At 42.9% G+C, this 26,987-nt stretch overlaps 1 protein-coding gene and 1 long non-coding RNA gene across 11 annotated transcripts in view; one reads left to right on the top strand and one right to left on the bottom strand.

Annotated features, from left to right (window-relative positions):
• Nucleotides 1-26,987, top strand: part of LOC136008943 (uncharacterized) — a 36,331-nt gene that overhangs the window by 6,926 nt on the left and 2,418 nt on the right. For 2 of the 9 annotated variants that reach the window (XR_010610282.1, XR_010610281.1), the window contains exons 4-6: nt 338-522; nt 5,401-6,087; nt 20,075-20,293. This is a non-coding gene — a long non-coding RNA (uncharacterized LOC136008943). Of the gene's footprint in view, nt 1-337; nt 523-5,400; nt 6,088-6,194; nt 7,156-20,074; nt 20,495-26,987 lie in introns of those variants that run through there. The other 7 variants (XR_010610287.1, XR_010610280.1, XR_010610283.1 and 4 more) reach the window with 6 other exon arrangements.
• ANXA13 (annexin A13) lies at nt 6-25,008 on the bottom strand. 2 transcript variants are annotated; one of them, XM_065668919.1, is made up of 12 exons: nt 24,902-25,007; nt 23,167-23,241; nt 11,922-12,000; nt 9,690-9,784; nt 7,734-7,904; nt 6,749-6,782; nt 6,586-6,665; nt 4,705-4,773; nt 4,387-4,488; nt 2,425-2,500; nt 1,495-1,607; nt 6-343 (listed from the first exon to the last, which is right to left on the bottom strand). In XM_065668919.1, the coding sequence occupies exons 1-12, from the start codon at nt 24,914-24,916 to the stop codon at nt 224-226; spliced, it is 1,029 nt and encodes a 342-aa protein (XP_065524991.1). In that variant the 5' UTR covers nt 24,917-25,007; the 3' UTR covers nt 6-223. The 2 variants fall into 2 exon arrangements, with proteins under 2 accessions (XP_065524991.1, XP_065524992.1); XM_065668920.1 differs by lacking the exon at nt 23,167-23,241 and having other exon boundaries at nt 24,902-25,008.

The following is a 26,987-nucleotide window of genomic DNA, read 5'->3' on the forward strand; positions in this document are numbered from 1 at the left end:
TTACATTGGGTTTTTTTAACACGTCTTTATTGCTTGAGTACATTTGGCGAGATAGCCATAACATAAACCTCACGTCCAGCATTACTTGGCAACGCATTTCCCAGCTGGAAAGAAAATAAATTGGATTTTTTTCCTTTGTGCTAATGCCACATTTTTTGAATGCTATTTTGGAAGCTAATCAAGAGGTGGCTGCTCAGCATGCCTCTTCATTCCTGACGGCTTTTTAGTGCAAAATAGCCAGCAGCAGCTTCCTGAAGTCCCCAGAGGTATCAGATCGGACAGCTTCAGCTAACGACTTCTTGTACATTTGCTGGAACTTCTCCTGTATTGCTGGCAGGTCACTCTGGGAAGACATCAAGAGCCTCTTTAGAAGAGTGGGATGTGCTTTGAGCAATATGTGCTGCTCCTACCAGGACCCCTGGGGTCAGCTCCAAGGTCCACCGCACCCAATGGCAGGAGGAGAGGACAAAGCAGGAGGTCTAAATATCTTGGAGGTCTTTCAGCCTACCGTTCAGGTTTGAGGTAAGCCTGTGCCAGATGTGTGGTGAGGGGACACTAGCTATGAGGAGGGGTATGGGCCTGTTCTGAGACCTGTGGCAAGGGGCACCTCTGCCCTGTGCTCAGCAACGCAGTGCAGGCACAGCCTTGGAGCAAATCTATTGTGGCAAGCAGGGAAAGAGGCACTTCCAAGAGTGTGGCTAAAAGACAGTTTTGTTCCACCCACAGCAGTAATTTTCTGGTTACTATGGGAGGGAATTAAATGCCTTGTCTTGAGCTTTGCTGTGAAAAGGCACCCACAGCACAGGCCTGATCTTTATCTCTGTGGGGTATTAAATGTTATCATGATTGGATGGTGCCTCAACAGAAAGGCTACCCTGGAGCCTAATTTCTCACACTATCATCATTGAGAAATACGCTCTCCTCATCCCTGTGAACAACTCCTCCTCTGTGTCAAGACTGACACAGCCCTGTGGTGACAACCTACACAAGTTATGAGGAAGGAAGACTTAAAGACTGTTTCTGAGATCTCAAATGTCTTGTGCAGTTTTGTGCTTTTTCAAACGACAATTATCTCCTTTGGCTCTTTATTTTTCTTCCCTACTCCCCAACTGTGTTTTACCAGCTGGAATCAGAATTGGCAACATATGTTCATAGGCAATTCGCAGTTTGGGAACTGCTGCTTTATCATTACTTAACTAGGAATTTGCTTTTTCACATCCTGTTGGGGCCAGATCTCCCCATGGGTTAGTTTTAACCAGGTACAGTTGACTCCACTTGAAATTGCCTGCATGCTTTCTGCTTCAGTTCTTTTGAGAATAGAAATATATGTAACATCAAAATTAGAGTTGCCTGGGTACAAAAGTGTGACCGTTGATGTCATTGGGCTGAGATGGCTTGATTGAATACATGATCTACAGGACCCACTCCATACCCTCTACATTTGTATTTCTTCCAGAGCTGATGTGAGGTATGACAGGTCTCAGGGTACCCTACCTCAGCCCTGGTCACAAGGATACGAATCAAGGTGTCTTCATCAGTCCCAACTCCTTTCATTGACTTGTGCAGAAGTGTAGCAAAGTAACCTGGGCAGTCTTTGGCACAGCTGACTATAGAAAACAGAAAGAGGCTTCATTATACTTATGTATTTACTCTTTGTGATGTATCTTCACCAAGAAGGAAATAATTAATGAATAAATACAGGAAACTATCTAGGGTTTATGCTCAGACATATAAGCTCGTAGGGCTTTCATCCTGACTGGTCCCCTATGCAAGGAGAAGTCTTGGAATCTCAACGAACATACATTTCTCCATGGGGAAAGTGTGTTACACAGTGGCATTATCAGCACTGAGAGTACTCTACCATTCCACAGTGAAAATGAAATGAATGAGAATGAGCATCTTCCCTTCTGGAGTTCCTCTTGCCCATCTATTCTTGTGGTAGCTGCTCACTCCACAGCTCACAGGAGCAAGATCTGGGAGAGCCCAGATCCAGATGGATAACAGCAATACCAGTAAGATAACCAGAGCCAGGACATAAGCTTAAATGCCTGTCACAGTCATTCCCAGTGCTAAATTGCTGGGGAAGACCCTGTACATTTTGTGGTGGCTGGCTAGCATGCATCTGATGCTGCCCAGGCATCTACTGGAAGTTATCAAGAGCCTCAGGGGCAGCTTGGAGATGGCCTCCATGTGTTAGAGTGAAAATAATTCAGCTGCATGGAGAGGTGTGTCTAGCAAGTTTTATTTCTAAAACCGAGAGGTCCAAATCACTACTGGAAACGGGCTCTTCTTTTCCTGGCAGATATGACAGCTCAGTTTAGGTCTATCTCGATGGCTGTCACCAGGCTGTACACAGATCCCCCACAACCAATGTCAGATGATGGCAAGAACTAGAAAAGAAAGCTCTTGACACTTTTTTCTTACCAAGAGTGAGATAAGCCTTCTCAAGATCTCCAGAAGTTTCACTTTTAATGGATTCTTCTATGTCCTTCCCACATACCTACAACAAAAAGGAGCCTTGAGAGCTGCAGTCTGTACACGCCATCCTATTGCCATAAAACCAGTATCCAACTTAGGATCCAATGGCAAAAAGCCAATTCAGATCCTTTAGAGCCTTTCCAAGGGAGTAATTCAAGGGCAAAGGAAGTTCTCCTCCGTTATAAGCACTCACAGATCCAGTGGCATCAAGAGAAAGCCTATGCATCCAAGTAAAGCACAGCGGTTAAGAGATGGATAACCTACATCAATCAGTCACATTGTATCTGGGGGCTTAGGACAAAGAAGCTGCAGCTTCTTCTTGAGTGACACCCCCCCCCCCCCCAGTTATCAAGCTTCCTCTAAGTCCTCTATCAAAGGCTCTGGATGGCTCCCACACAAAGAAGATAATTTTTGGAGCTTTACCAGCTCTATGAAGTTTTGTTGCTTATTGTCTTTGGCTTCCCAGGGAAAGTTTGCAAACACTGCAGTTGTCCCCCAGCTTTTGTGTTATTCTGTAGGAAAGGGGAAAACCAGACTTCAAAACAGAGTTTATCCTGAAATTCATGAGCCTCAAAGGCTTTTACTTTGCTCTGGTTTGCCTACCAGGTTGGCCCTGCATGGTTTTAGGTCAAAGCTGGGAAGTACACGTTCAAGGTACCTTCTGAGGATTAAGGCTTAAGTTCTGTGAGTCCCCAACCTGGTTTACATCTTCCCTATTTATATTTCCAGCTGCAGAGGAGGACTGATGTTTGCATGGCTCTAATCTTGGCCCACTTCTTCTTCAAGTACAGCCAGGCAGGATGTGGTGGATCAGTTTGGCCAACCTGATCTGCTTGGTTTTAGGAATCAAAAAGCCAAGGTAGTTTGGCTCTCGGAGCATTTAGCTGAACCCCTATGGTTTGGGCCACTCGAAGGGAGTATCAGTTAGTGACTGGGTTTGTTTTCCTGCCAGAAACAAACCAAAACTTGGATTAAGCTACAAACATTTTTCCAACTATGGGTTCCTTATTATGCTGACACTTAAATATGGCCTTGACTGGAGATTTTTCATCTTTGGTGCCAAGGGTTACAGTTTTCTGATGAATCTCCAAGTCATCCTGGGGAAGTTCAGGACTGTGAGCCAGAGGCTGGAGGGGGTACACTCTCCTGGGAATAAATGTCACTGCTGAGCTTCCATCTCGCTGCAGGAGAAGTCGTTGGATCTCCCATTGCTTTGACATTCCTGGGTCATTTCCATAGAGAGGTCTTGGTGAAGGTCCCACTGCAGGCCCAGGCAAGAGTAAGATGTCCCTGGTGGGTAACACAGGGAAAAGAACCAAACCGGATCCTGCTGCCTGCTTTGCCTTTTGTTTGAAGACAGCAAAATACCTGCACAGGTTGTCTGCCCAGCATGGGCAGAGAGCAAGAGGCAGGAGATGTGCCTCTGCCCAGCCAATACGAGGGTGTGAAGCACCTTCAGGAGGAGAGACCTTGACAGGGTCTGCTTTGGAGATGGAGAGGAAAAGACCAGAAAAGCAAAACCCTGCTTCAGGGCAGGAGTTTGTGAACCTGACCTTTGCTGGTCCTCCTGCAGGAGTGGGGACAACCATCATCAAGCTGCTGTGGGAAGGGAACAACATGGTGACATTTCTTTGGCTGGATGTTGCATAGGTTATGAAGGTTCTTCACTGGTAGAAAACACAGCTTTTATCCTCTACTTCCGTAAGATCAGGATCTAGTTGTATAAAAATGTTTTCCAAGATCCTTAAAGCATTCAGGAAGTTTTAAAATGGCAAAGGAAGGATCACCTGCTCTACATAGAATCATCAAGGTTGGAAAAGACCCTTAAGGCCATTACATCTCATTGTAGGGTCTGCAAACTACATGTCAGGCTCTGTGCAACCCACATTCTGGAAGAGAATAACTCACCTTCTCGTAGGCTTGAAAAGTAGCTCTCAGCTGACTATAGCTTCTCTTTGCTAAGACCACATTGAAAGCCAGCTCGTCTGTTCCCCAGCGGCCTTCTCCTGCCTTAAAGATACCACGTTATTTCTTTGAAGCACTTGTTTATTCACAGTAGAGACAAAAAGTCAGCCAGAGCCCTTGACCCACTAAGCTCCAGCCTGTGCCCCCCGTGCCCATTTCTTACACGGCCATCACCCCTGTGCATGGTGCTTATAGTCAGCCCGAGGTTGCCCTTGCTGCACAGCATGGGGCAAACAGGGACTTTTCCACAATTGCACTTACTTTATAGAGATCTGTGGCATCTTGCACGGCGAGCTCTTCATTGACCTCTTGGGTCTCATCTCGGGTTGCCTACAGGAAAGGACACGACCGTAAAAAAAAACAGATCAAGCCCTGGTTACGTTTCGCAGGGGAAAGGAAGATGTCAGCTTACGGCCTCACGAGTACCTTGGTTATAGCTCTGCTGCCATCTGCTGACAAGTGCCTTGTACTGGGGCTCAGTGGGGCTTGGTACGGCTCTGAACGGTGTGTTCAGGTTTACCGCAGCTCGTGGCTTTGCGGGTTTGAGAGATGGATGGAGCCTGTACGGTAAGGTTTCTCTCCCAGCTTTATTTGCTGTGTGCTGGGGTGCTAGCTAGGTGGCAACTCTGATGCCTCTGGTGCAGGAAGGGACTATCAGGGGTGGCATGGACCATACCCTGTGGATGCTCCCCTGTGGTGAAGTGGCCTGCTGGTCTATTCCCCTTGTGCCAAGGCTCCTTGCCATTCCATGGGTGTTCTGCTGCCCCCTCAGCCACCATGTGTTCAGAGCAGAAGACAAAGTCAGAGGAAAACCTGATCTGAGTTCGGAGTTAGGCTTGCTTTGAGGAGGGATGGACCAGAGGAGGTCTAGAGGTCCCTTCTCACCCAGCTTGTTCTTTGCTTCTGCTTTTCTCACCCAGCTTGTTCTTTGCTTTTGCTTTCTGCCATTTGTTTCAGTTATTTCTACACTGGTGGGAAGTGGTAGCATACGTGGCCAGATGCTGGGGTGGGAATGCGGCTGATATGTGCAGACAGAGCTGGGCAGGATGGTTCAACAGAGCCCCAAAAGAGCTGAGCTACTGGGTAAGTCCAGCATCCTGGGCTCAAACCATGATGTTTCTCAGGAAAGCAGCTGCTGCACCATATCCAGCTACTGCAGAAGGTTCTCAGTACCTGCAGTAAAGTGCTGATGGTTTTCATGGTGCTGGATATACCCTGAACTGCAAAATGTTTTCCTGACTGACCTGTATACTCTGAGAATTCACTTACACTGGGATTCCTGGTAGAAAATATGAAGGACTAATCTACAAAAAACTTCCATGAATGATATGTATTTATGAATTTATTTTATGAATAACACTCTGGAAAGTATACCCCAAGAGGCTGAAGAAAGCTGTATCAATGCTTTCCAGAATGGGAATCTAACTCTGATGTATTCAGTGATGTGTCTGTTAGATCTTTAAAGCTTCTACTTATTGAATCTTTTAGTTTCTCAGGGCTGTCTGATCAGACTGACCACCATGCTGCATTTCTAGGTGTGATCCTACCCCTAACCCACACACCCTGCCACTCATGGCTCTCCAGCCTCAGGGAAAATCTCTTGGTCCTATACTGTGTCTTTAAGAACCTATTTGTTTGTTTCAGGTAGGTGGTTTAAAATAAAGCGTATTCTAATGGTAAATCTGCTTTTTTTGTTTGTGAATAGAAAACTACACAACAGCAATCTTTCTTGCTTGTTCTGTATCTATCAGAATTGTAAAATCCTCAGCTGAGACAGAAATCAGATTTTACTGGACCTGGACAGGCTTCAGCATAAGGAAGTCATGAACTTGAATGGGTATTCTAGCCATTACCATGCTATAAGTAATAATAAAATAATGCTGTTGTCTACAAAGTATCAGATTTATATAATTACTTCTGATTTTATAAATCAAAATTTTATATATTAACAGCTATAGAGAGAGAAGGCTCTTATACTTAAGAATGCAGTTTGCTTACTATGATTACCTCATTATTATATTGCATATCATACTTACATTATTATAAATGCCAGCTAATACTTATTATGATTATGCAAGGTAGGCAGGATAAAGGAAACATCTCTGTCAGGCAGCAGCATAAGAGGAAAGCCTCCAGCCTTACCTCTAGCACAGTGACTAATATCTTCCGTAGGGAGCCACTTGTGTCACTTCTAACATCAGACTCTAGATCCCTATCAAAGACTGTGGAGAATAAAAGATTCTGTGAGTGTTCACCCAGTGATAAAGGCTTTAAATGAAGGTGTTTGAAAGACAAGTCTACTTACGCCGTTTGTACGCCTCCTTTACGTTTACAATTTCCTAGACAAATAAATCAAACAAATAAGAGAAAAACATAAATAACTAAATGAATAAATTTAATAAAGATGTACATAAATAAATATATAAACACCCCGTTTCTTTAAGGAAGTCAGTACCATTCCGATGTTGCGTAAGGCAGGCATGAAGGCAAGAGAAGCCAAAGTACCATTCCCTTCTCGTGGTGGGACTCACTGCAGTGCAGAGACACGGCTCAAAGCCAGCCCGGTTCAGAACAGCATTTCAAGGGATGCCTGCCTCACGCAGGTGTCCTCCTGGGTTCATTTGTGTTTAGGCATAAGTTAAAGGGCTTTTTGAAGAAAATCCCATTCCCATACCTGGCAGGAGCCACCTGAATGGTTAGAACAGTATTAAAGCAGCCTTTTACAGGCACCTGTGGATTCCTCTATCACCAGTGTTGCCTCTGTGCCAACCATGGGAGATATAATTAGGACCAAGGAAGGAATTAGAATTATAAGGATGCTGGGGAGGGACTCTTCCTTAGGGCCTGTTGTGACAGGACAAGAAATAATGGCTTCAAACTTCAACAGGGGAAGTTTAGATTGGATATAAGGAAGAAGTTCTTTACTGTGAGGGTAGTGAGGCACCCGAATGGGTTGCCCAAGGGAGTTGTGAATGCTCCATCCCTGGCAGTGTTCAAGGCCAGGTTGGACAAAGCCTTGGGTGGCATGGTTTAGTGTGAGGCGTCCCTGCCCATGGCAGGGGGCCTGGAACTGGATGATCTTAAGGTCCTTTCCAACCCTAACTATTCTATGATTCTATGATTCTATATTGCTCTTAACTCCTGGTATGGCAACCTTACTGCTGCAACCACTGACAAGAAGCGTTTCAGCCACAGGAGCTGGTCTGATTCCCACCTCCTCCTTCCGGGGGGATGCTCTTGGTGAACTCTTTGCTCTGCTACCTAAGGAAGGTCATGTGTGGTGTCCCAACCTTATTGCTTCGTGTGCAGAGAATCTCAATCAGCAGCGACTCATCTGTCCCAGCGCCCTTCATTGCCTTCCGAAGCTCTCGGGCCTCGTACTCACAGGGCAGGTCCAGCAGAGCCAGCACAGCCTTCTCGAAATTCCCACTCAGCTCTCCCCTCAGGACCTCTTCCAAATCCTGTGGGGACAGTCAGAAGGGTTAGTGCAAATGCTGAGGTGGGATTATAGGTTTTCTTCTTTTTTTTTTTTTTTTTTTTGGGGGGGGGGGAGGAATTTAATGATTTCAAAACTGTGTCTGTATTAAAAAGGGACAAAACCATAAAAAAGCTTTTAAATATGTAGACTTTTTTTATACTAAATTCCCTAAAATTTTTTGTTTCGGATTAAACGATTGTCCTGTCTTTAAATACCAGCTGGTATCAGTCCAGTTTTCTCTTACTTGTTTAAATAGGTGTGACCCAGTATTTTTAAAAGCTTAACAGTCTGAAAACACAACACAGCAAGTTCCTGCTTTGAAAGAGCTGCAGCAGAATGGATCAAACCTACCAAACTTCTCTTCCAGTTTTGGTTAAAATTGACTTACTGGAAAAGCCATCAGATTCTAGAAGTGCTTTGGTCCACGTGATCAGCATTTTTTCCACCAAAATAAATAGATAGATAGATAGGTAGATAGACAGATAGATAGATAGATAGATAGACAGATAGATAGATAGACAGATAGATAGATAGATAGATAGGTAGGTAGGTAAATCAACCTTCCATGCTATGATATACTTAATTCAGAATTTAGTAAGACCCAGAGAAGAACTTGCTGGTGTATGTACACCGAGAAGGATGCCTACTGATGATTTATTTGAAGCCCTATCTGCAGTTAACATTTCCTGTAGTATGGGAAGTACTTGACAAGTTCAGAACAACAAATGAGAAACCCAGCTCTAAATCTATTGTTCTCAAATACCCTCTTTCTTACACAATTGTGAGTGAACACTCTACTCAAGTCAGAGGCTGACACTGGTGTTGGAGTAGTTTCAACAGCCACCATGAATCTTGCTGCATGAGGCAGAAGGAAAGTGAAATGGTACAACCTGTGGCTCCTTCCCAAGAGATTCAGGCTGCCCAGGCAAGCAAGAAGGGATGCTACATGATGGTGTAACTGAGAAGTCTCATGGCGTTTACTCATTTCTAATGCCTATTTTTATTAATCCTCATTATTGAACTACCATTTATGTAGTCAACATCTTTTATCATGCTTGCTGATTTATATATAGAAGGCTTTCAGGTTCAGTGCTGCCTTATTAACTATTAATGACTAGTGACATTAATGACTAATGAGCAAGCAGACCTTAAGAAAATACCAATTTAATAATAAACTTTTTGGGATTCATCTGTTTTCCTAAATAATACATTGGAAGCTTTATTTTTCTTCCATGCAAAATCATTAAGGCAGTCTACATTTCCTCCTCCAGAAATCAAGTGCTCAATGAGACTTCTTAGTTTTACAGTGTGTATTCTGCTTCACCACTGGAAGAAATCAATTCTACATCTATTAAACTCGACAAAAATACAATGATGTGAGATCAAATAGTTCCTCTGAATTTGCATCTGGTCTGAGAAGAATTCTGACTTAAAATTTCCCTTTTACATTAATCCTTTCATTTGAATGTGCTGAAGATGAACACAAACTGAAATAGATTTCATTTTAGCTATGAATTATTTTCTAGCTCTGTCAGCTTTGATTAAAATGCTCTTGCTCTGGTTAAAGCTGATTTCAAGAAGACCATGAGGCCTAAGGTTAGAAATACAATTGGTATTTTAGGAGATAAAATACACTGCTGAATCAGACACTGACTGGTGTCCTCCTTAAATCTACTGTGCCCTTGATATTTTCAAAAGCAGAGGCCTGGAGGCTGTATTTCTAGCAGGTACACAGTTTGAAACAGAGAGGCCATTTATTCCACAATACCTTGCTATAGAGAGACTTGTATTTCTGTTTTATTTGTTGTCTCTGCCCTGATGTTCGACTCGACAAGATTTCAATGATTTTCTTTTCATCAGTTCCTGAAAAAGAAGTTGTACACAGGAGTTACTGAATCAGGAGGAAGAGAAAACATGACCTCTATAGAGAAAAAATCGCTATACATATATCCCCACTGGTGTCAATGTCAGGATTTGCAGCATCTAAGATTCTTTTGAGGATATATTTAATTGCAGTCAGCTACAATGTTCAGACCATAAGATAAAATTCACCGTCTTATGCTGCTCATATTTCATGAGAGGAATTGAGTCTTCTGTTTGAGAAGGTCATGGGCTGACATATACATTTTTGGTGGCAAAGCTTGTTTGAGTAGTCCTGAGGGATCAGCCACCGGATCCAGTTCATTAAGCGTGCAAACGCCGATGTTGGCACAGCAGAATGAACAGTGTGGGGTGAGAGGCTGGGGTAGGTTTAAATAAGCTTCATTAACGCACAGCCTGGATGCACAGCCTGTACAAAATGGGTTGTGCTTTGTGCTAAACAGAGTCAGGAAGAGGAGCAGGAACCAGCCTTCATGGTCTGAGACTCTGCTGCTGCTGTTCTGCTTGGCAAAAGTAAGTGAGAGTGAAGTAGGAGCATTGAGTGCCCTGGTCATGGGCACCACAGCAGCTACATCCCCTGGGAATGCACAGGGGAGCTGAACTCTCCAGGAGAAAGCCCTCAGGCAGGGCTGAGTTGTAACTTGAGCAGTGGATGGAAACAGCTTACTAAAGGCAATGACCTTGCTGTTGCACTTTTCTTGCCCTCAGCCATATAAACAGATGTTTGCATTAAACAAAGCTGCCTGAAGGCATTTGTTATTGTGGCTAAAGGGACAGGATGGCAATGATGTTACCTGAAACACACAATACAGTAGCTATTGCACTAACACACGTATCCCGGTGCACTTGTGTCTAACGGCCAGAAGCTTGTCTCACACATTATTTCTTCAAGAGAAGTATCGAAATGCAGAATGTGTATGTGACGGGGACCACCAAAGTGCCCATAGCATAGAAAGGGTTTAGATAGCAGATGGAAGGCATCAAGCCTTATGCCAGGTCTGCTGATCCATGTGTGTCACATTGATGACCACCACCCGGTGCTCTCCATGTGCTCTTCCATCTATACTGTACATCCACCTACTGGGCTTTATGCCATGCCTCACCTCAGGCTCTCAGGATCAGGGACTAACAAGAGTTTCCAAGGAACTACATACAATAAAAATATAAATGATATTGGCATTCAGCAACAGCCGATATGTTTCCATCCCTGCATGTCACCACCAGGTATTTACAGGACAAGTTTAGGGCATCTTGCCCAGTTCTGCCTGCTTAGAACCAAGGGAGAAGGCATGGTTCAATTTTAGAAGGAAAAGCACTTGTATCTGACAATGTGGGGTGAAACCCTCAGTGGGATAGTCGTCTGGAGGCGGCTCCGTTGGTAGGACAGGGAACAGTTCAGCACTTAACTAGCTGATTCTGAATGTCAGTGCTATATCAGGAAGAAAGGCTTAAATACATGTTTACTGTGCAAATGCCTGAAGTGAATTAATAACTTTCTGCTCTCGTGTGCGGCCTGGCTGTTCTTCCTCTGGACATTGTCACCTCTGTGTACCTGAGGATCCCATGAACACTGTGCGTTCCTCATTCATATCAGTGCACTGCCAGCCAACTTACTTCAAACTACCTTAGAAGATGGTGGAAGCCAGTATTCTTGGTTAAAAATCATTGGTGCAGGTTCTCACACCATATGTTCCTTTCAGATGACAGAGTTGCACTAAGCTCTGACAAACATATGGAGGTGGTGATATTTCTATGGGTCCTTGAAGGCCTGGGAAAGGACATATAGCCATGACCTTAATCTGATCTGACTGGCTAGACTCCATGACTGTCATAAGAGTCTTAGCGTGATGTTCCTATTGCAGGGAGCAAATATCATGTTTACCCCAATCCCCAGCAGCCAAGCAATTAACAAACTAGATCCTATCAGTATTTGAGGAACAAACTGACTTCCCTTCCCATATATCTTAATCATATAAAACCTCCTGGGGGTGTATGTTCTTTGAGTCACTAGGTGACAGAAAGCATAAAGAAACTGGAACAGTTGGTTTGCCCTAAGATTATGTATATGCTTTTTATAATATTGAATTGACCTTTGTATACAGAACAAGAGCTTTCTTACCTGCTCCTTTGCAGGCACTATGTATTTTCTTGGCATCCCGGTCTGCATCAAAACCATGGTGATGGTGTTTATTGGTTGACTAGGAAAACAGAGGCACAACAGACACATGGGACACAATTTTGCATTAGTCTGAATGACAGCAGTTTGGGCCTGGTCCTTGCTTATCTTTGTTCCCATCATCTAAATCATGAAGTTCACACTGGGCTTTGATGAAATACTGTATCTATCACTAGGGCTCCTAAAATGGGTCCACAAATAGTTGTCACCACAGGACACATGGTGCTGATCCTATATAACTTTGTTCTGCCAGTTCAGGCTTGTTCAAACAATTTAAAGGTAATATCTTCATACTAAGCATCTTAGTGCCAAACCAAATATTATTTCTTTGTATCACTTTAACAATAGGCTAATATAAATGCCTTATCAGATGTGTACAGAACCAGGCCCAGTCTCTGCAGTACATTTCTAAGTATTAGGCGCTTACAGTCCCAATCACCTGAATAAAAACTGGTCCCGCAAACCTTTCTTGCATCGATACATTCATGCAAACAAGATAATTGGAGATATATAAGGTGATAAAGTTGTTGGGGTTTCTATTTTGGCAAAATATGGGGTTACCTTGCGCTAAACCTATCCGGGACAATAACTCAGAGTCCGCAGGGCAGTGGCAGTTTACAGCCTGACATATCAATGTAAACAGAAAACCATGCCTGCTCATACTAATCTGACAAGCTGTGAATCACAGGAGCTGAAATGCTGTCATACTCTCTATTCTGCTGTTTCTCAGACAAGGGTAGAAATATCTGAGACCAGGTCAGCAGCATTCTCAACACTTGTAATACAATGAATCAGATCTTTTAAATGCCTAAACTCTAAAATAATACTGAAAATAGGTCCTAGGCTCTTAAATCAAGTAGAACTAACTATATGCACACCATGGACATGTGGGGTCTAAGTAGGCACCGCAAGTGCTTTGGCATTTCCATTCAAATAGCAGCATGTGGATCAGGCTATGTGCTTTGCAGGGCTTCCAGGCACTGACACCACCACTGTTAATTAAGGATTATGATACCCCAGGGCATGGCAGTCCTTCTGACGTCCTCCTTCAAAAGAGCTTAAATGCCCTTCTGAAAATGCCACCAGCCTTCTGAAGAGCAGAAAAGGTTAAATGGCTGATTAACCTCTTTGTCTTTGGGGACCCGACAGGGCAGAGGCAATTCCTGAAAGACATTAGGCATAAGATCATTCTGCTTGTGGGATAAAGAGAATTTCATCATATGGCTGTGTGCCGACCTCTGCCATGTACCCATCTGGCCAGAGAACAACCTGTTTTATTTACAAGTATAGCTATAGCCTGGAAGTCTGCTGTTGGTATTCACCAAAAGTTTCATGCTGATCTACTAGCTCTGGTGGAAGAACTACAGCTCTGGATAACGGAATCCTCTGTCAAAAGACAAATGGTCTTTTCTGAAGGAGAAGACCCAAATCTAGTCCCTACACTGCTTTACCAATGTACCTTTGGGATAAAGCCCATTTAGGTACCTGGCTTTTCTAATGCAGTTAGCAGCTAGGATACAACTTACTACTAGTGGCAGCTGCTGTACTGCAGTCATCCACTGAAACTGGAAGTTACTTTTACAGCAATAGCAATTAGTAAGGTACAACAAGGTGTGTCTCTAGCACACACGGTAACACTTTCATTACCATATCATTGCCACAAATGTTGCTTATAAACACCTATCCTACTGTACGCTCAACACACACACTTCTCTAACCCTTGCAAACAAGGTGGAAATAGATGCATGTAAATAACTAATATTTTATAAGGGAAGATTTTATTTAATAGTCTTCAAATTTCTCAGAATTTTGTCAAACAGGAAGGGGAAAAGCACAAAGTTAGAAAACGGATACACTGATCACTGCCTTTATCCAGAATGAATTGCATTCACATTTTTCTATTATGATAGGCTGTACATGCTTCTCCTTTGATGGAATCATGTACAAAAGATCATTTTTCTTGCACAACATGCTTGAAAATTAAGCAGCTGTAATTTCCTCTTTCTTTTCTGATTGCTACACCCTCATTATCATTCTAGTGAGAATAAACCTCACCTTTGTTCTCTGTAATGCCAAAACAATGACAGCTAACCAGACTCAGTGGGTGATGAATCTGGGGGAAGACAGCAATGAGATCCCACAATACAACAGAAGTTTACTCTGGATATACACCTCTAAGATGCAAATACTGAATGCACAATGGGCCTCTGTGCTGGAGAGCTCCACAGGCTGGTGTTGACACAAGAAGTGTGGTCCAGGTGCTCCTCAACATGTGGTGGACTCAATGAGCATCATGGAGTAGCATTCAGGAGGATGCTCTACTGCCTGCTAAATTGAGCGTGGCCTGCAGACAGCACTGGTGCCAGCATGGTTTTCCCCTCTCTGTAATGCTAAGTTTAATGTGCAAATTGTTTTGCAACACTTCAGTCCAAACTTTAACATATACTTGGTAGTATTATCGGAGTTACCACTATGTTGGCTAATGTGCTCCTAATTACTACTTGCATCTGTGTCATGCCCTTTGGAGCAATCCCAAAGGACACTGTAAGCTGGAGAGACAGTATCCCTGCCTTTCCCTGAGCAAAGTAGAAAGCTATTTGCAGGAACAGGGTACAATACCTGAATAAAGTAAATGATGTGACATTAAAATATTGCTATTTATACTGTTAGCATGCTTTTCAGATTATGTTCACACCACTCACACAGTTGATGCTGCTGTCTTTGTTAGGCAGGCAGTACTGAAGTTATTCTAGAGTCGTTTGCAAGGCATTTCTTTGTGAGGGTAAGGACCAGGGAAACAGCTGGAAAATCAGTTCTGGAGCTATATGCTCCAGATATATGCTATATTATGCATACAGAGAAAAGTGCTAACATATCAAATACATAGATTTGACTACTTTGTAGCATCCAAGTACTATTCTGATTTATAGATCCCCAACAATATGTTTCTAGATCACTCCAATAATATGAAGTGAGAACTGTTGCTTCACAGTCACTTTCTCGTGACCAGGGAAGATGATGCACTGGTGAGAAATGAGAGGAAAAAGGCTTCATTCCACTTTTCAGTCGTTCAGCTGGACAGAAACACCCATGCAAACAGTCAAAAGCACGGAGCTGGTCTGTGCTTTGCCTTATTCACTCGCAGTGCTGGGCTGCGGCACCTTCTCATACTACTGCTGCTAATGCAGCTCCTGCTGTCCCAGCCCTGCACAGACACACCTCATCCTTGTAATGTCATTATAGGACTTTGGAAGAGTGGTTTGCTCTCTTATGCCTTGATGGCTGGTCAGTTATGCTCCAGTTTTAGTGAACCTCCAACTCCCAAGGTGTAGCTGTTGCGTTTGTAATACAGTTGCAAGAGGCAGGAAGATGGTAGCACCAGCAACTGAAATAACATTGTGGATTTATGAGGATTCATAAAGACATAAATAACAAAACAGTTCACTGGAAAATCACACGGAAGGGAAGGAACACCTGATTCTCACTGATTTTCAGGGCATGTTTGTTTTAAAGCACCAAAGGAATCTATTGGGTCAGCTCTGCTGAAGCCTCTGTCTTCAAATAAATCACTGTAAAACATTAAATGATGTGCCTGGGGGATATCATAGTACTGTGTGTAATACTAGCATCAGCTTTAAGATAGGAAAGCTGATACGCTGGGTGACTGTCAAGGCCGACTCCTGAGTCATCTGGAAAGCCCGGGTTAAAATTCACCACCTGCTGGGTCCCAACCTTAATCTTTCCCACTGCTACAGCTTTCCCATGCAGGAGAGGGAGAGCTGTCTCAGAACTGAACTGCTTCCTGCTCTGCGGATTTTGGCAAGTGGGTTTTCCTGCAAGGGATAAATGACAAAAGAATTGGATGTTCAGTGCCATTTCTAACTTGTAAGCCTTTTTCTTTCAAACTTATGGGCAGAATCACTTCAATATAGTCCTTGGTTTAGAGTTTGGATCTTCAATTTGAGTGGTTAATGACTTGCAAGTGTTGTAGCAACTTTGGTGATAGCATGGTGTGGAGTCTGAAATGTCAGGCGGACAGACTGAATACAAATATTGCAGGGGAACATAGGATGTAAAGGAACTTCCTTTCATAAACTGGTCCAGCTCCCTCTATTCAGTCACTTTGTTTTCATCTACATTTCTCTCCAATACTTCTTTATTATGCAGTGCAACCAGAGTTCTGGTGGTAAGAAATCTCACTTCCAGCCCAGCAGTATTAGTGGCTTGTGTCCACTTATTTTTAATGCCAACAGTATTCCTTAGCTTGAACAGTTTTTGCCTCACTCAAGCATGTTCTATACAGCAATCATTTTCCCTTGCAGCTTTGGCTAGAACTGCCAAGGACATATTTCTGTTAAACTGGATAGAGTGTAACTAATCTAAAATTAACACTTCCAACCTTGTTGTAAAGTAGTTTTTCCTATTGTAAATTACATTTGACTTTAAGGAGATGTAGGATGAGTTTACAGTTGAAGATGGTCTGCAATGCTTAGAGGAGCATTTGGAGACTGCTCCGTGATGATCAGGGGACTGCAGCACCTCCCATATGAATTACAGGCTGAGACAGTTGGGGCTGTTCAGCCTGAAGAAGAGAAAGAAGACCTTAGAAAAGCCTTTCAGTAGCTGAAAAGGGCCTATGAGAAATCTGGAGAGCGACTTTTTACAAGGGCAGGTAGGGACAGGACAAGGGGGAAAGGCTTTAAACTGAGAGAAGGGAGGTATAAATTAGCTATTAGGAAGAAGTTCTTCCCTGTGAGGGCGGTGAGGCGCTTGCACAGGGTGCCCAGAGAAGTGTTGAAGTGTTGAAGGCAGGGTTGGACAGGGCTTCCTTTTCCACCTGGTCTAGTGGAAGGTGTCCCTTCAGGGGGTTTGGAACTAGATGATCTGTAAGGGCCCTTCCAATCCAAACCATTCTGTGATCCTGTGATTCTATGAAAACAACAAAAAGGGCAGCTGCTTGGGATGATGCTTACAGTGCTCACCCACTGCAGTTCTAACACAGATCGATGCTGATAATGCACATGGATAAACGCAGACACAGACCCTTACAAGCAAATCACTAGGAAGAGTCAGCAGGAGTGTAGCTGCTGACCAGAGCGTATGAGATGCAGGTCTGATAGCTATGGGCAGAGCTCTAAAAAGGGCTGGATTGATCGAAGGATGTTAAGTGCCTACCCCAGTCCTCACTTTTGACAGGTCCATTTTATATGCTTTACTTAGTGTATGACTAATTTCAAGCTTCTCTTTGGTTGCTGTTTTCATTTTTCTTTGGCTTAACAGGAATAAAATTCAATGTCAAAATGGCAGCACATAGAAGGTGCAGACTGACACAGCCATGCTCTTCACAGCACTGATTCCTGCATGAGTGGGGTCTGGAATGAAATGCAGGGCAGTATTCAGTTGTCCAGAGATAGGTACCTGGTGCTATTAGATAGCCCCCGGGTTAGAGATGGCCCTGGGTAAGCTGCCTGCTGCTGGTCAGAAATGAGTGGTCTCTTGTTGGACTCCCATCTGTCAACTTGGTGTGGATGTCTCACACACTTGAGGGCATCACCCTCAGTTACTGGTGGTGGGCAACAGAATCACGCCACAGCTATTTCACCAGTTTTCTTATTCTTCACACGTGTTTAATTAAGTTAACAAAAATGTATTGGAGGAAACTGAGGTTTTCAAAAGAATGACATAAACTGGTTCCATGTGCAGCAATCTGAGCTGTCCGTTTCACTAAGCAGGTGAGCACCAGAAACCCCTTTGCCTGGTCTCCCACAGATTTACATCTCCTGCCTGGCTGCCTTTGGTGCCTCTACTGCCTACTGCAGCTGAAGACAGAATTCCTGTTACGGGCACAGGCATAATGGCCTAATACTCTGTGGATTCTCTAGTGTCTTGTAAGGGTTGAGCTCATGCCTCAGTCTTCTGTTCAGGGATTTCTAATAGAGTCTCTTCTCAAGATTTTCAAGGAACGTAACAGACACTAATGCTTTTGTGTATTGTAACATCCTGCTGACAAATTGATCTAAAAATCGCCCAATGGGTTCAAATACTTTTAGCCAAGGTAACATATATACATACTGCAGTATCATGCATCCTGTTTCTTTAAGAAGCCAAGCCCCAAACGATCCATAATGTCCCAAAGGTGAGCAGAGGAGTGCCAGAAAAACAAACTGAGAACCCACCACAGGAAGCTGTGGAGCCTGTGGAGATTTCTCAGTTCTCATCACACACAGTCACTGAGTCACCAGCTCGAAGACCTTCGGGGAACCTCCTCTCCAAGTAATGAACCAGTTCTCCTCCCTCTCAGCACTGCTAGCGCTGTCAGGACTGGTTTGGGCAGAGCTGATCTGGCTGTAGGCAATGAATAAGTGAGCTGACATCTCAAGGTGCCTTCCAGTTCTAGGATTTTCTCTATTTCTCTTTTGTGTGAAGAAGATGTATTCTCTCTGTCTACCAAAAAAGGTACCAAATCAGGTAGTCACCTTGTTAGCACAATAAACTACGGGACTGGAGTGCTCATCTTGCTAGTTAAATTGTATCTAATATACTAGGATCACAGAAGACAGCTTCTGGTAAATCAGCACCCACATGATTAATTTTTTATCAGTACACTTAGTATGAATTGTTTATCTTGGAAGAAGCCTTTAATGATGCATAATGTAACTGGAATCCAAGGTTAACTAGGCTAACAGTACTGGGCAGGAAAAGGAAAGGGGGAAATATTGTCTTAGATCTTGTGGTTTCAGTCTTCTGGTGTATCGCACAAACTCTGAACTTTCACCCAAACAGATAGTCCCAATCACAGCCCAAATGTCATCACTCATTTTTAAGCCTTTCCGTGTGTTAAGAATAAAACATAAGAACAAACATGGGAGTAGGCTGCTGTATTTTGATTCTGATCTACTTTCAAAGATGGACTGAAAGCATGGTGCTATGTTTGCACGTCAATAGTCTGATTTACTAAATCAGACATTGGCAGTCATAAAGATTTTTTTACACTTTAGGCCCCTTTGAATGGGGTCAATTTTTGGATCATAGCAGAAAGTCTGAGTTTAACAAACATTGTCACAGCCTCCAACTCCTATATAAGGTATATTATTCTTAGATAATAATGTCACCCTATCCTAAACCTATGCATTCCTAATAGAAAATACATCTTCCTGCTTGTGTCAGTTAAAAAATGCAGTTGAGACTGGAATGAACATCAACAGAGAGGAGGAAAAACATCTTCAGCTGTAAGACCCAACCTGCCTGACAAGCAGCATACCTCCCTCACCCATGGCAAAGAGCCTGGAGGCATGTCTCACACACCTCAGAGCTGAGGATGGGACAACTCTTGGAGGCAGAGGATCGCCCCCCAGCTGGGAGCTTCTGGCTTTGCCATGGGATGGACAGGGCCCTGAGACAAGCTGGCAATGGGCTATGACTTGTGGCTGCTTTCCATGCAGCAAGGCCCTGTTCTTGGCTGTGTTAGCCAGCCTGGCACAGGGCTGCAAATATTCCTTGGAGATACGAGGGTGACTTGCTCAGAAAGCTCCAGACCACCAAACAGAAAGGGCAGAAAAGCAGACAAAGGCCATTTCATTTTGGTGTATAGGTAATTTCATGAGAAAGGCTTCCAATTATCAGAGCTCTTTAATACAGTGGAGAACTAAAAGAAACAAAGAACGATTACTACTACACAAGGTCAGGTATTATCTAACTGGGAAAGGCTGCTCAGGGGTGAGGATATCTGTCATTAGATAATGGTGGGTTCACTGTCTCCTACCACCCCTGCATCAGAGAAGGGTGTTCTACTGCAAGTTCTTCAGTGACATTCAAACAGTTGGGCTCAATTATTTAGGCAGGAATTTATGTGAAATGTAAAGGCTTTTAGCACACAGGTCAAGGTAGATGGGCACTATGATTTAAAATCAAACATAAGCAAACAGCTGTGGCATATTGGCAAAGGGGCAGTATCAGCAAGCACCAGGGTTTGTTCCACGGTAATAAAAAGGTGGGGTTGCTAAACACCTATTTGACGTATGTCAATTGGCAAATGCTACCTTAAGGACTGTGTGTGTCCTTTTGACCACAAGGTTTCTTCCTTTGTTGTTTTGTAGAACATACCTGTCATTTTTGTCTGCTCGAGTAATTTTCCCAGTCAAACACAATACGCAACTGGAAAATTGCCATCTGCCTCTGAGAATGGTATCAGTGTCTCCGAATGGTATCAGTGTCTCCGAATGCCACCCGCCAGCTGCCAGGCAGGCTGTCACTCTCCCAAATCCTCACTGCTGTTTTAGGTCTAACAGCTGTACAACAACAACATGTACTGTTGGGTGAGTTTGTTGCTATGAGGAATACTGGATATACGTAATTTCTATATGAAGTCAATACTGGATAATAGAATATATGTAAGTCATGTAGATCAGATTTTATTATTCAACAGCCTTTGCAATGACTCAGTGACTCTTTCCAAATGGAGGTGTGCAGCTAACCTTATTTTCTACATCCAAGATTAAACTACAGTGACAACAAGATCCTAATAGAATTAGTAGCATTTACTTTTTCCTATTACAAACAAATGGCAACAATGAAGGTAATTGCTCTTACAGTTACTCAAATGGCAAAATTAAACGTGCCTCTCTCCTACAACGCTCCTCCTGTTTCCAAGTACCTCTTAAAATACCATCTCATAATACTTTATGGCTAATTTTTTATGCATTCCATTTATTCACACTAATCAACATGATAGAGAGGTCCACAATTAAGAGAAAAAAATAAGCTGGGAGGGGGGACAGTTCTCTCATGGCTGAATTTGACACTGGCCACTTTTAATGTGTTCAAACCTTCCTGTGGGCGGTGGAACTCCTTAACAGATTACTTTTAAAATCAGTTAGCTACCAAGGTACCATGCAAAACTGCAGCTTTTATTTCCAGGGGGCTCAATACAGATGCTTAAATACAGACACCTTTGAGATGTGCCAGAGCACCTGGCATCTGCATGGGGCTGGCAGAGGCGACACAGGGCTGACAGGGGCCTTACTCCCCTGGTGTGACAGCTAAAGCCAAGGCACAAAAGGATGCCAGAAATCTCCAGAGATACCATGCCTGTGTTTAAACATGAGTCAAGTCCTTTTAGTACTTGTCTTGCAAATAGAAGCAGAAAAACAAAAGTGGCAAAAATGGCTTTATTCACCTAGGACAAATCTAGAATTTCAAGTCTGGAATAATTCTGTTACACTGGGGTGGACTTGCCTATTGACTATAATGCCTGATTGGAAAACACTTTGTATCCTGGGCCATTAGGAATAATGATAACTAAAATGGTTGGAAACTATCATAGTTTGACTTGTTCAGCTCTTCCCCAGTGCTTTGAACAAGAAGGTATTTCTGTCTTCTGCAGACTGTGGGCTTATGGCCAGGGACTTGAACAAGAATCCACTGTCACTGAATAATTGGTTAGCCCAGTGAAGTAACAAATAGCAATTGTTGAGCTTTGAGATGAGATAATAAAATCACACTGTGGTAAGTAATACTTGTACTAAGGAAACATTTCTACAAGGATAGAAATGTCCATAGGCAACACAGAGGTCCTTGTGGTGTTTGTAAGCCTATGCCTAAGAGGCAGATATGTTCTTCAGGTTATATCTCATAGCATCCTTCCAGTATCTGAAGGAGACCTTCAAGGACACTGGAGAGAGACTCTTCATCATGGACTGTACCAACAGAACAAGGGGTAATGGGTTTAAACAGGGGAGATTTAGGTTAGATATAAGGAAGAAGTTATTTACTGTGAGAGTGGTGAGACACTGGCACAGGTTGCCGAAGGAAGCTGTGGCTGCCCCATCCCTGGCAGTGTTCAAGGCCAGGTTGGACAGGGCTTGGAGCAACCTGCTCTAGTGGAAGGTGTCCCTGCCCACAGCAGAAGGGGTGGAACTGGATGACCTTAAGCTCATTTCCAACCCAAACCATTCTGTGATTCTATGATCTATGTTATACTTACTTTTTTACCTTCAAGTTCTCAAACCTGGCTCACAACAAGCTGCCACCCACTTCTTACATTATAGAGTCCTCCCTGGCAGAAGGTTTGGGCTGCTTTACAATTAGAAAATATAAGGTAATCCCAGAGAATCTGAAATAGTGGTTTAAATAAAAAACACAGAACTCACCCACCCCCCAGCTTCATTCACGCCACAAACATCACAGAGAACAACAGAATAATGCATGAAGAGTCTTCTTGGACAGAAGATTAAAAGATTACACAATGACACAAAAAGTCAAAATCCATCCAACTTTTCAAACCACCACATCATCAAAATCACTATTGCTATTGCCAAAATGTCCCCAAAGCACCTCAGTTACAGCAGAGCAGCTACCCAGATTTTCAGGTGGATTGATTCTGCTTGTGGTAATTTGAAGACAGCAGAAGTACAGGTAAGCTTGATGCAAGGCTGCAAACAGAGAAGGTAACTACAGCCTTTAAATCTCTAAGGATATGCAGTCAAAAACGTTGATTGTGGAAAAAAGCCACCGGATCGAGTTGAGAGAGCAAAAAGCACGTGGAAATACGCAGGAGTGGTAATGTTGCATCAGTTACACATCTTAATTGAGAGCTCAGTTTCTAAGAGAAAGGTACATTTTGGAGCTCGTTGGAAATCTTTTGTTGAAAGCATTTTTTTTTTAGTAAAATTTTATACTTTGGCTCGAATTACCATGTTCAGAGAGATATTAATTTTGGTGAAAGCTCCATTTTAAAATGACATTTTGATATGTCTCAATGACATATCAAAAAGTGAGAAGTTCCATTTTAACATGCCCATAATGGAAACTTTTCTTTGAACAATGCTTAGCTTTCAGTGAAAACTTCATTTAACAATGACGTTTTAAGATAAAAGGAAGTTTAAAGCCTAAATCCATTTAACCAAATAAAATACTTGTTTGCGCCATTTTCTATTTCTCACAGCAGAATTTGGGCTATTAAAAAAAAATCTCATTTCCGAAATTTGAAAGCAGACAAAATTTTGGAAAAGATGCAATATTCAACCGAATGAAACCACCCAGTTTTACCCAGCTTTCTAGTGCCAGTATTGACCATAAAAGAAGAGCTGCCTGTGCGCACTGCAGTGTGTCCCAAAGCCACCAACAACCACAGCAACAGATGCTGCAACACCACTGTGCCCCTTTCATCCTTCACGAGAGAAGTGCTTACTGGCTCATCTGCTGACAAGCTGGTAGTCCCTACAGTTGTTTTCCGTATATCCTCTGAGAGATTGTAAGACTTGCTCTGGAGGTTTAAAAAACACAATACACAAGACACTTGTGAACCTGTGGTTGCAAAACGAACCATTAGGAGAAAGAAAAAACTTCAGCTGAAAAGCTCTGTTAAGAACTTAGTATTTTCAGGGTGTTCCAGAAGCAGTTCTCTGATACAGATGCAGGCATTTCTCCAAGGTAGCTGGAATTTCCTAGGGACAAATGCAGAATGATGCAATTCCCAGATGAGTCATGGGCTGAATCATGGTGTTTTCATCAACATGGGCTCACACCTCTTCGCACTGAAGCCTATGGCACAACTCTGATGTACTGCACCTATATCCAGGCCACCTAGTCCAGCTTGGAGCTCATACAACCTGCCTGAGATGCAGTGTTGTGATCTCTTTTGACATAGAGAGACCTCAAGTGGCTAGTTTAAACCTGAATTGAGTATGCTTGCTCTACACTTCATTCAGTGTACTATCCAGTGAAAAGCTCTCCAGGGTCAGAGGAGATGCTGGCTGACAACCCTACAATGTGTGCTTATGTTGACACACGGGGCTGAGCAGCAGAAGCCACCTTGGCCTTGTTTCCTATGCAGATAGGTTGACTGAACTGCTCACTTCTCTCCCTTTATGCAAGCAAACAGTCTACAAAAGCATGGAACCACCCATCCTTTCACAGGGAGACAGAAAGCTCTTCGGCTCAGTTGCCGGAGCTTTATGCAAATGGCATAGGGTCTCTTGCTCAGTGCGCCCAAGAAAATGTCTTGGAGAGCTGGTCCAAAAGCAGCAGATGCTTGGCATCTCTAAAGGCCTTGCTGAATTTGAATTAAAAAAACAGTCATGTAATAAAATTATACAAATCTTAGAGAAACTAATGTAACATTAGCCTGTATCAACAAACAGGCTGCCTTCTATTGACACATGCTGTAAAACTGCAGGTTGTCAGCATTCAAGGAGAAAATGTGCTGCTGAATAAATACTGCCTTTAATTAGTTTTAAAATTGGAGCTAACCCCCCCCCAGCTTCTTCAGCACAAGTTCCTTAACTTTCAGAAGGACCAATCATTCACAGCTACCACACACAAACTTCTGACAATCAGGTTGTTTTGAGGTTAAATATCTTTATTAAGATGCAGATAGTTATTATTAAACACCCAAACATTAGCCAAAATTGACTCAGTTGAAACTCAAGTTAATTTGCTGCAATAAATCCTGACACATAGATTTTCATCAGGCCCTTCTGTGAGCACTGCACTTTGAGATTAACCCTGTCCCTGCTACTCAGTGAAAAACAGCCACATTTTGAAAGTGTGCCTTTGGGACAGGAAGTTTTTCCATCTTCAGGGAATTATTTTAGTGTTCAGAATGTTCCAACATAAATTTGCTGATCTAAGATTAGTCTTCCCATCAAACACATCGTCTCTTTACCTCAAAATTAAAGTGCTGGCCTTTTTAACTAAGCCACAATAAGCATTAAAGCACTCGCTACAATAACAGTTTCATAATTCGTGTACTGCAACTAAGCAACGCTACCAGCTACATACAAGTTTCCAACCCTCACTTAAAGTAGATTTTGAGCTTAAATCTTCATTTGCAGCTGTATTAATATCATTTAAAATGAAAATTAACAAAAATAAAACCAGCAAATGGTTGCATTCTTGACAATTCAAATTAAATAACTACTTACATGTGAACTGCCCATTTTTCCTTAGCCTGAGTGTGGAAGATACAATTCTTCTGCTCTTGAATAAAGGAAGCATACAGATGGAGCAGTCAACTTTTACTAGAGCAGCTAAATCCTACCCAACCCCAGGTTAATCAATAACTTCTGACATTATTTAAATTCTAGTCATTTCAAGGTGGGGTGTATTCATGGTGGCTTTATTATCTAACACCACATCCTGCTGGGTCATGGAGCTGGCTGCTTTCTCCAAGGAAATCAGGATTTCACAATATAAGCCTCCAGATTATATATACTCACTTATCTAATTGTTATTACAATGATTTACAACAGATAGCTATGGTAATGCCCAACATGAGCTTTCAAACATTGCAGAAGGAAGGATGCCTCCACTGAAGAGTTTATATCAGATCTTATAGCATTTAGTAGTACATAATGTGTAATTGGGGACCCTCAGCTCCTACAGAATATTTCAAACATAATCTCATTGCTTTTATCAGGTTTAGGTAGCAAGGTTTTGGTAGTGGGGGCATTTCACAAGTGGTCTCTGTGAGAAGAGGCTGGGGTTGCTGTCATGCCAGTGCCAGCTGACTCCAAAATGGACTCACTGCTGGGCAAAGCTGAGCCCCATCAGCTATGTTCATGGGGACTTTATCATAACGTATTGAAAAAAGGGTATAAAACACTGCACAGCAGCTGTGAAAGAGGAATGAGAAAAACATGAGAGGAAGTGCCCTGCAGATACCAAAGTCAGTGAAGAAGGAGGCAGGAGGTGCTCCAGGCACTACAGCAAAGATTCTCCTGCAGCCTGTAGAGAAGACCATGGTGAGGCAGGCTGTGCTCCTGCAGCCCATGAAGGTCCATGGTGGAGCAGATACCTACATGAAGCATGGAGAGGACCCCACACTGGAGAAGTGGGATGTGCCCTGTGGGAAGCTGCAGCCTGTGGAGAGCCTGTGCTGGAGCAGGCTCCTGGCAGGAGCAACAGCCTGTGGAGAGGAGCCTACAAGCAGGAGCAGGTTTTCTGGCAGGACCTGTGACCCTGTGGGGGACCCACACTAGAGCAGGGGAAGAACATGAAAAGGAAGGAGTTGCAGAGGCAAAATATTGTGGACTGACTGCAACCACCATTCCCTGTCCCCCTGCACTGCTTAGGGAAAGGAGGTGGAAAAGCTCCGAATGAAGGAGTGAAGTTGAGCCTGGGAAGAAGGTGGGGAGGAAGTGGTTTTAGTTTTATCTTTATTTCTCTCTATCCTACTCTAACTGGCAATAAAGTAAATTAATTTCCTTAAGTCAATCTGGTTTGCCCGTGACAGTAATTGATGAACGGTTTCCCCATATTTATCTCAACCCATGACCTTTTTCAGCTTATTTCCATCTTATTTATCAGGGAGACCCCTGCCCGTTTCAGGAGGGGGAGTAAGAAATCAGCTTAGTGGGCATCTGGCAGCCAGCTAAGATCCTACTTTAGACTTCAGATAGGACAGCCAGAGAAAACATAAGAGAAGAAAATAAGTACACCTGAATTTATAGCAGTTCAGGAGGAAAAACAAAATCTGTGAGATTATCCAAATAAGCAAAAGAAAATCACTGCGTTACTGAAAGTGTGGTACTACTTCTAGGTTTTAAATGCTTTGATACACAGTACTTCCCTGCAAAGACTTTGCTCCCATTCAAACACACTTAAATGATCAGTTTTGATATGTTACAGACTAGCAATCCTACTGCTTTTACTGGTTGTGAATGAAGGCACAAGTCATTAAGGATTTAAACCAAACAGCAGATTGAGTCATACTATATTGTGCTGTGCATGCAAGTAGTTTATCTAAATGTGCAAATAGGCTATCAGTAGGAAAACTATGTACTACTCCCACTGAACAATTTGGTTGACTTAGCTTATGTATTGGGTATTTAAAAGTTTGTATAATTAACCAAAATTAAGGATTGTATGGTACTTTCCAGCTTTGTAAATAACAGGACTGAGTCCCTGCAGGAGACCTGAGGACTGTACTTCTGTAGCTGACATACCCCAGCCAACGAGATAGGGGCATCTCTTGGTATCTAGTGAATGAAGTTCACCTATTTCTCCTTT

This window comes from Lathamus discolor, chromosome 2 (assembly GCF_037157495.1).
Source record: "Lathamus discolor isolate bLatDis1 chromosome 2, bLatDis1.hap1, whole genome shotgun sequence".
Taxonomy (NCBI): domain Eukaryota; kingdom Metazoa; phylum Chordata; class Aves; order Psittaciformes; family Psittacidae; genus Lathamus; species Lathamus discolor.

What these genes read in the sequence shown, in the direction of transcription:
- ANXA13 (XM_065668919.1), bottom strand. An exon ending in GAAGGCTTATCTCACTCTTG is followed by an intron (nt 1,608 to 2,424) that starts GTAAGAAAAAAG and finishes TGTTTTCTATAG; the next exon opens with TCAGCTGTGCCAAAGACTGC. An exon ending in TCCTTGTGACCAGGGCTGAG is followed by an intron (nt 344 to 1,494) that starts GTAGGGTACCCT and finishes ATGTCTTCCCAG; the next exon opens with AGTGACCTGCCAGCAATACA.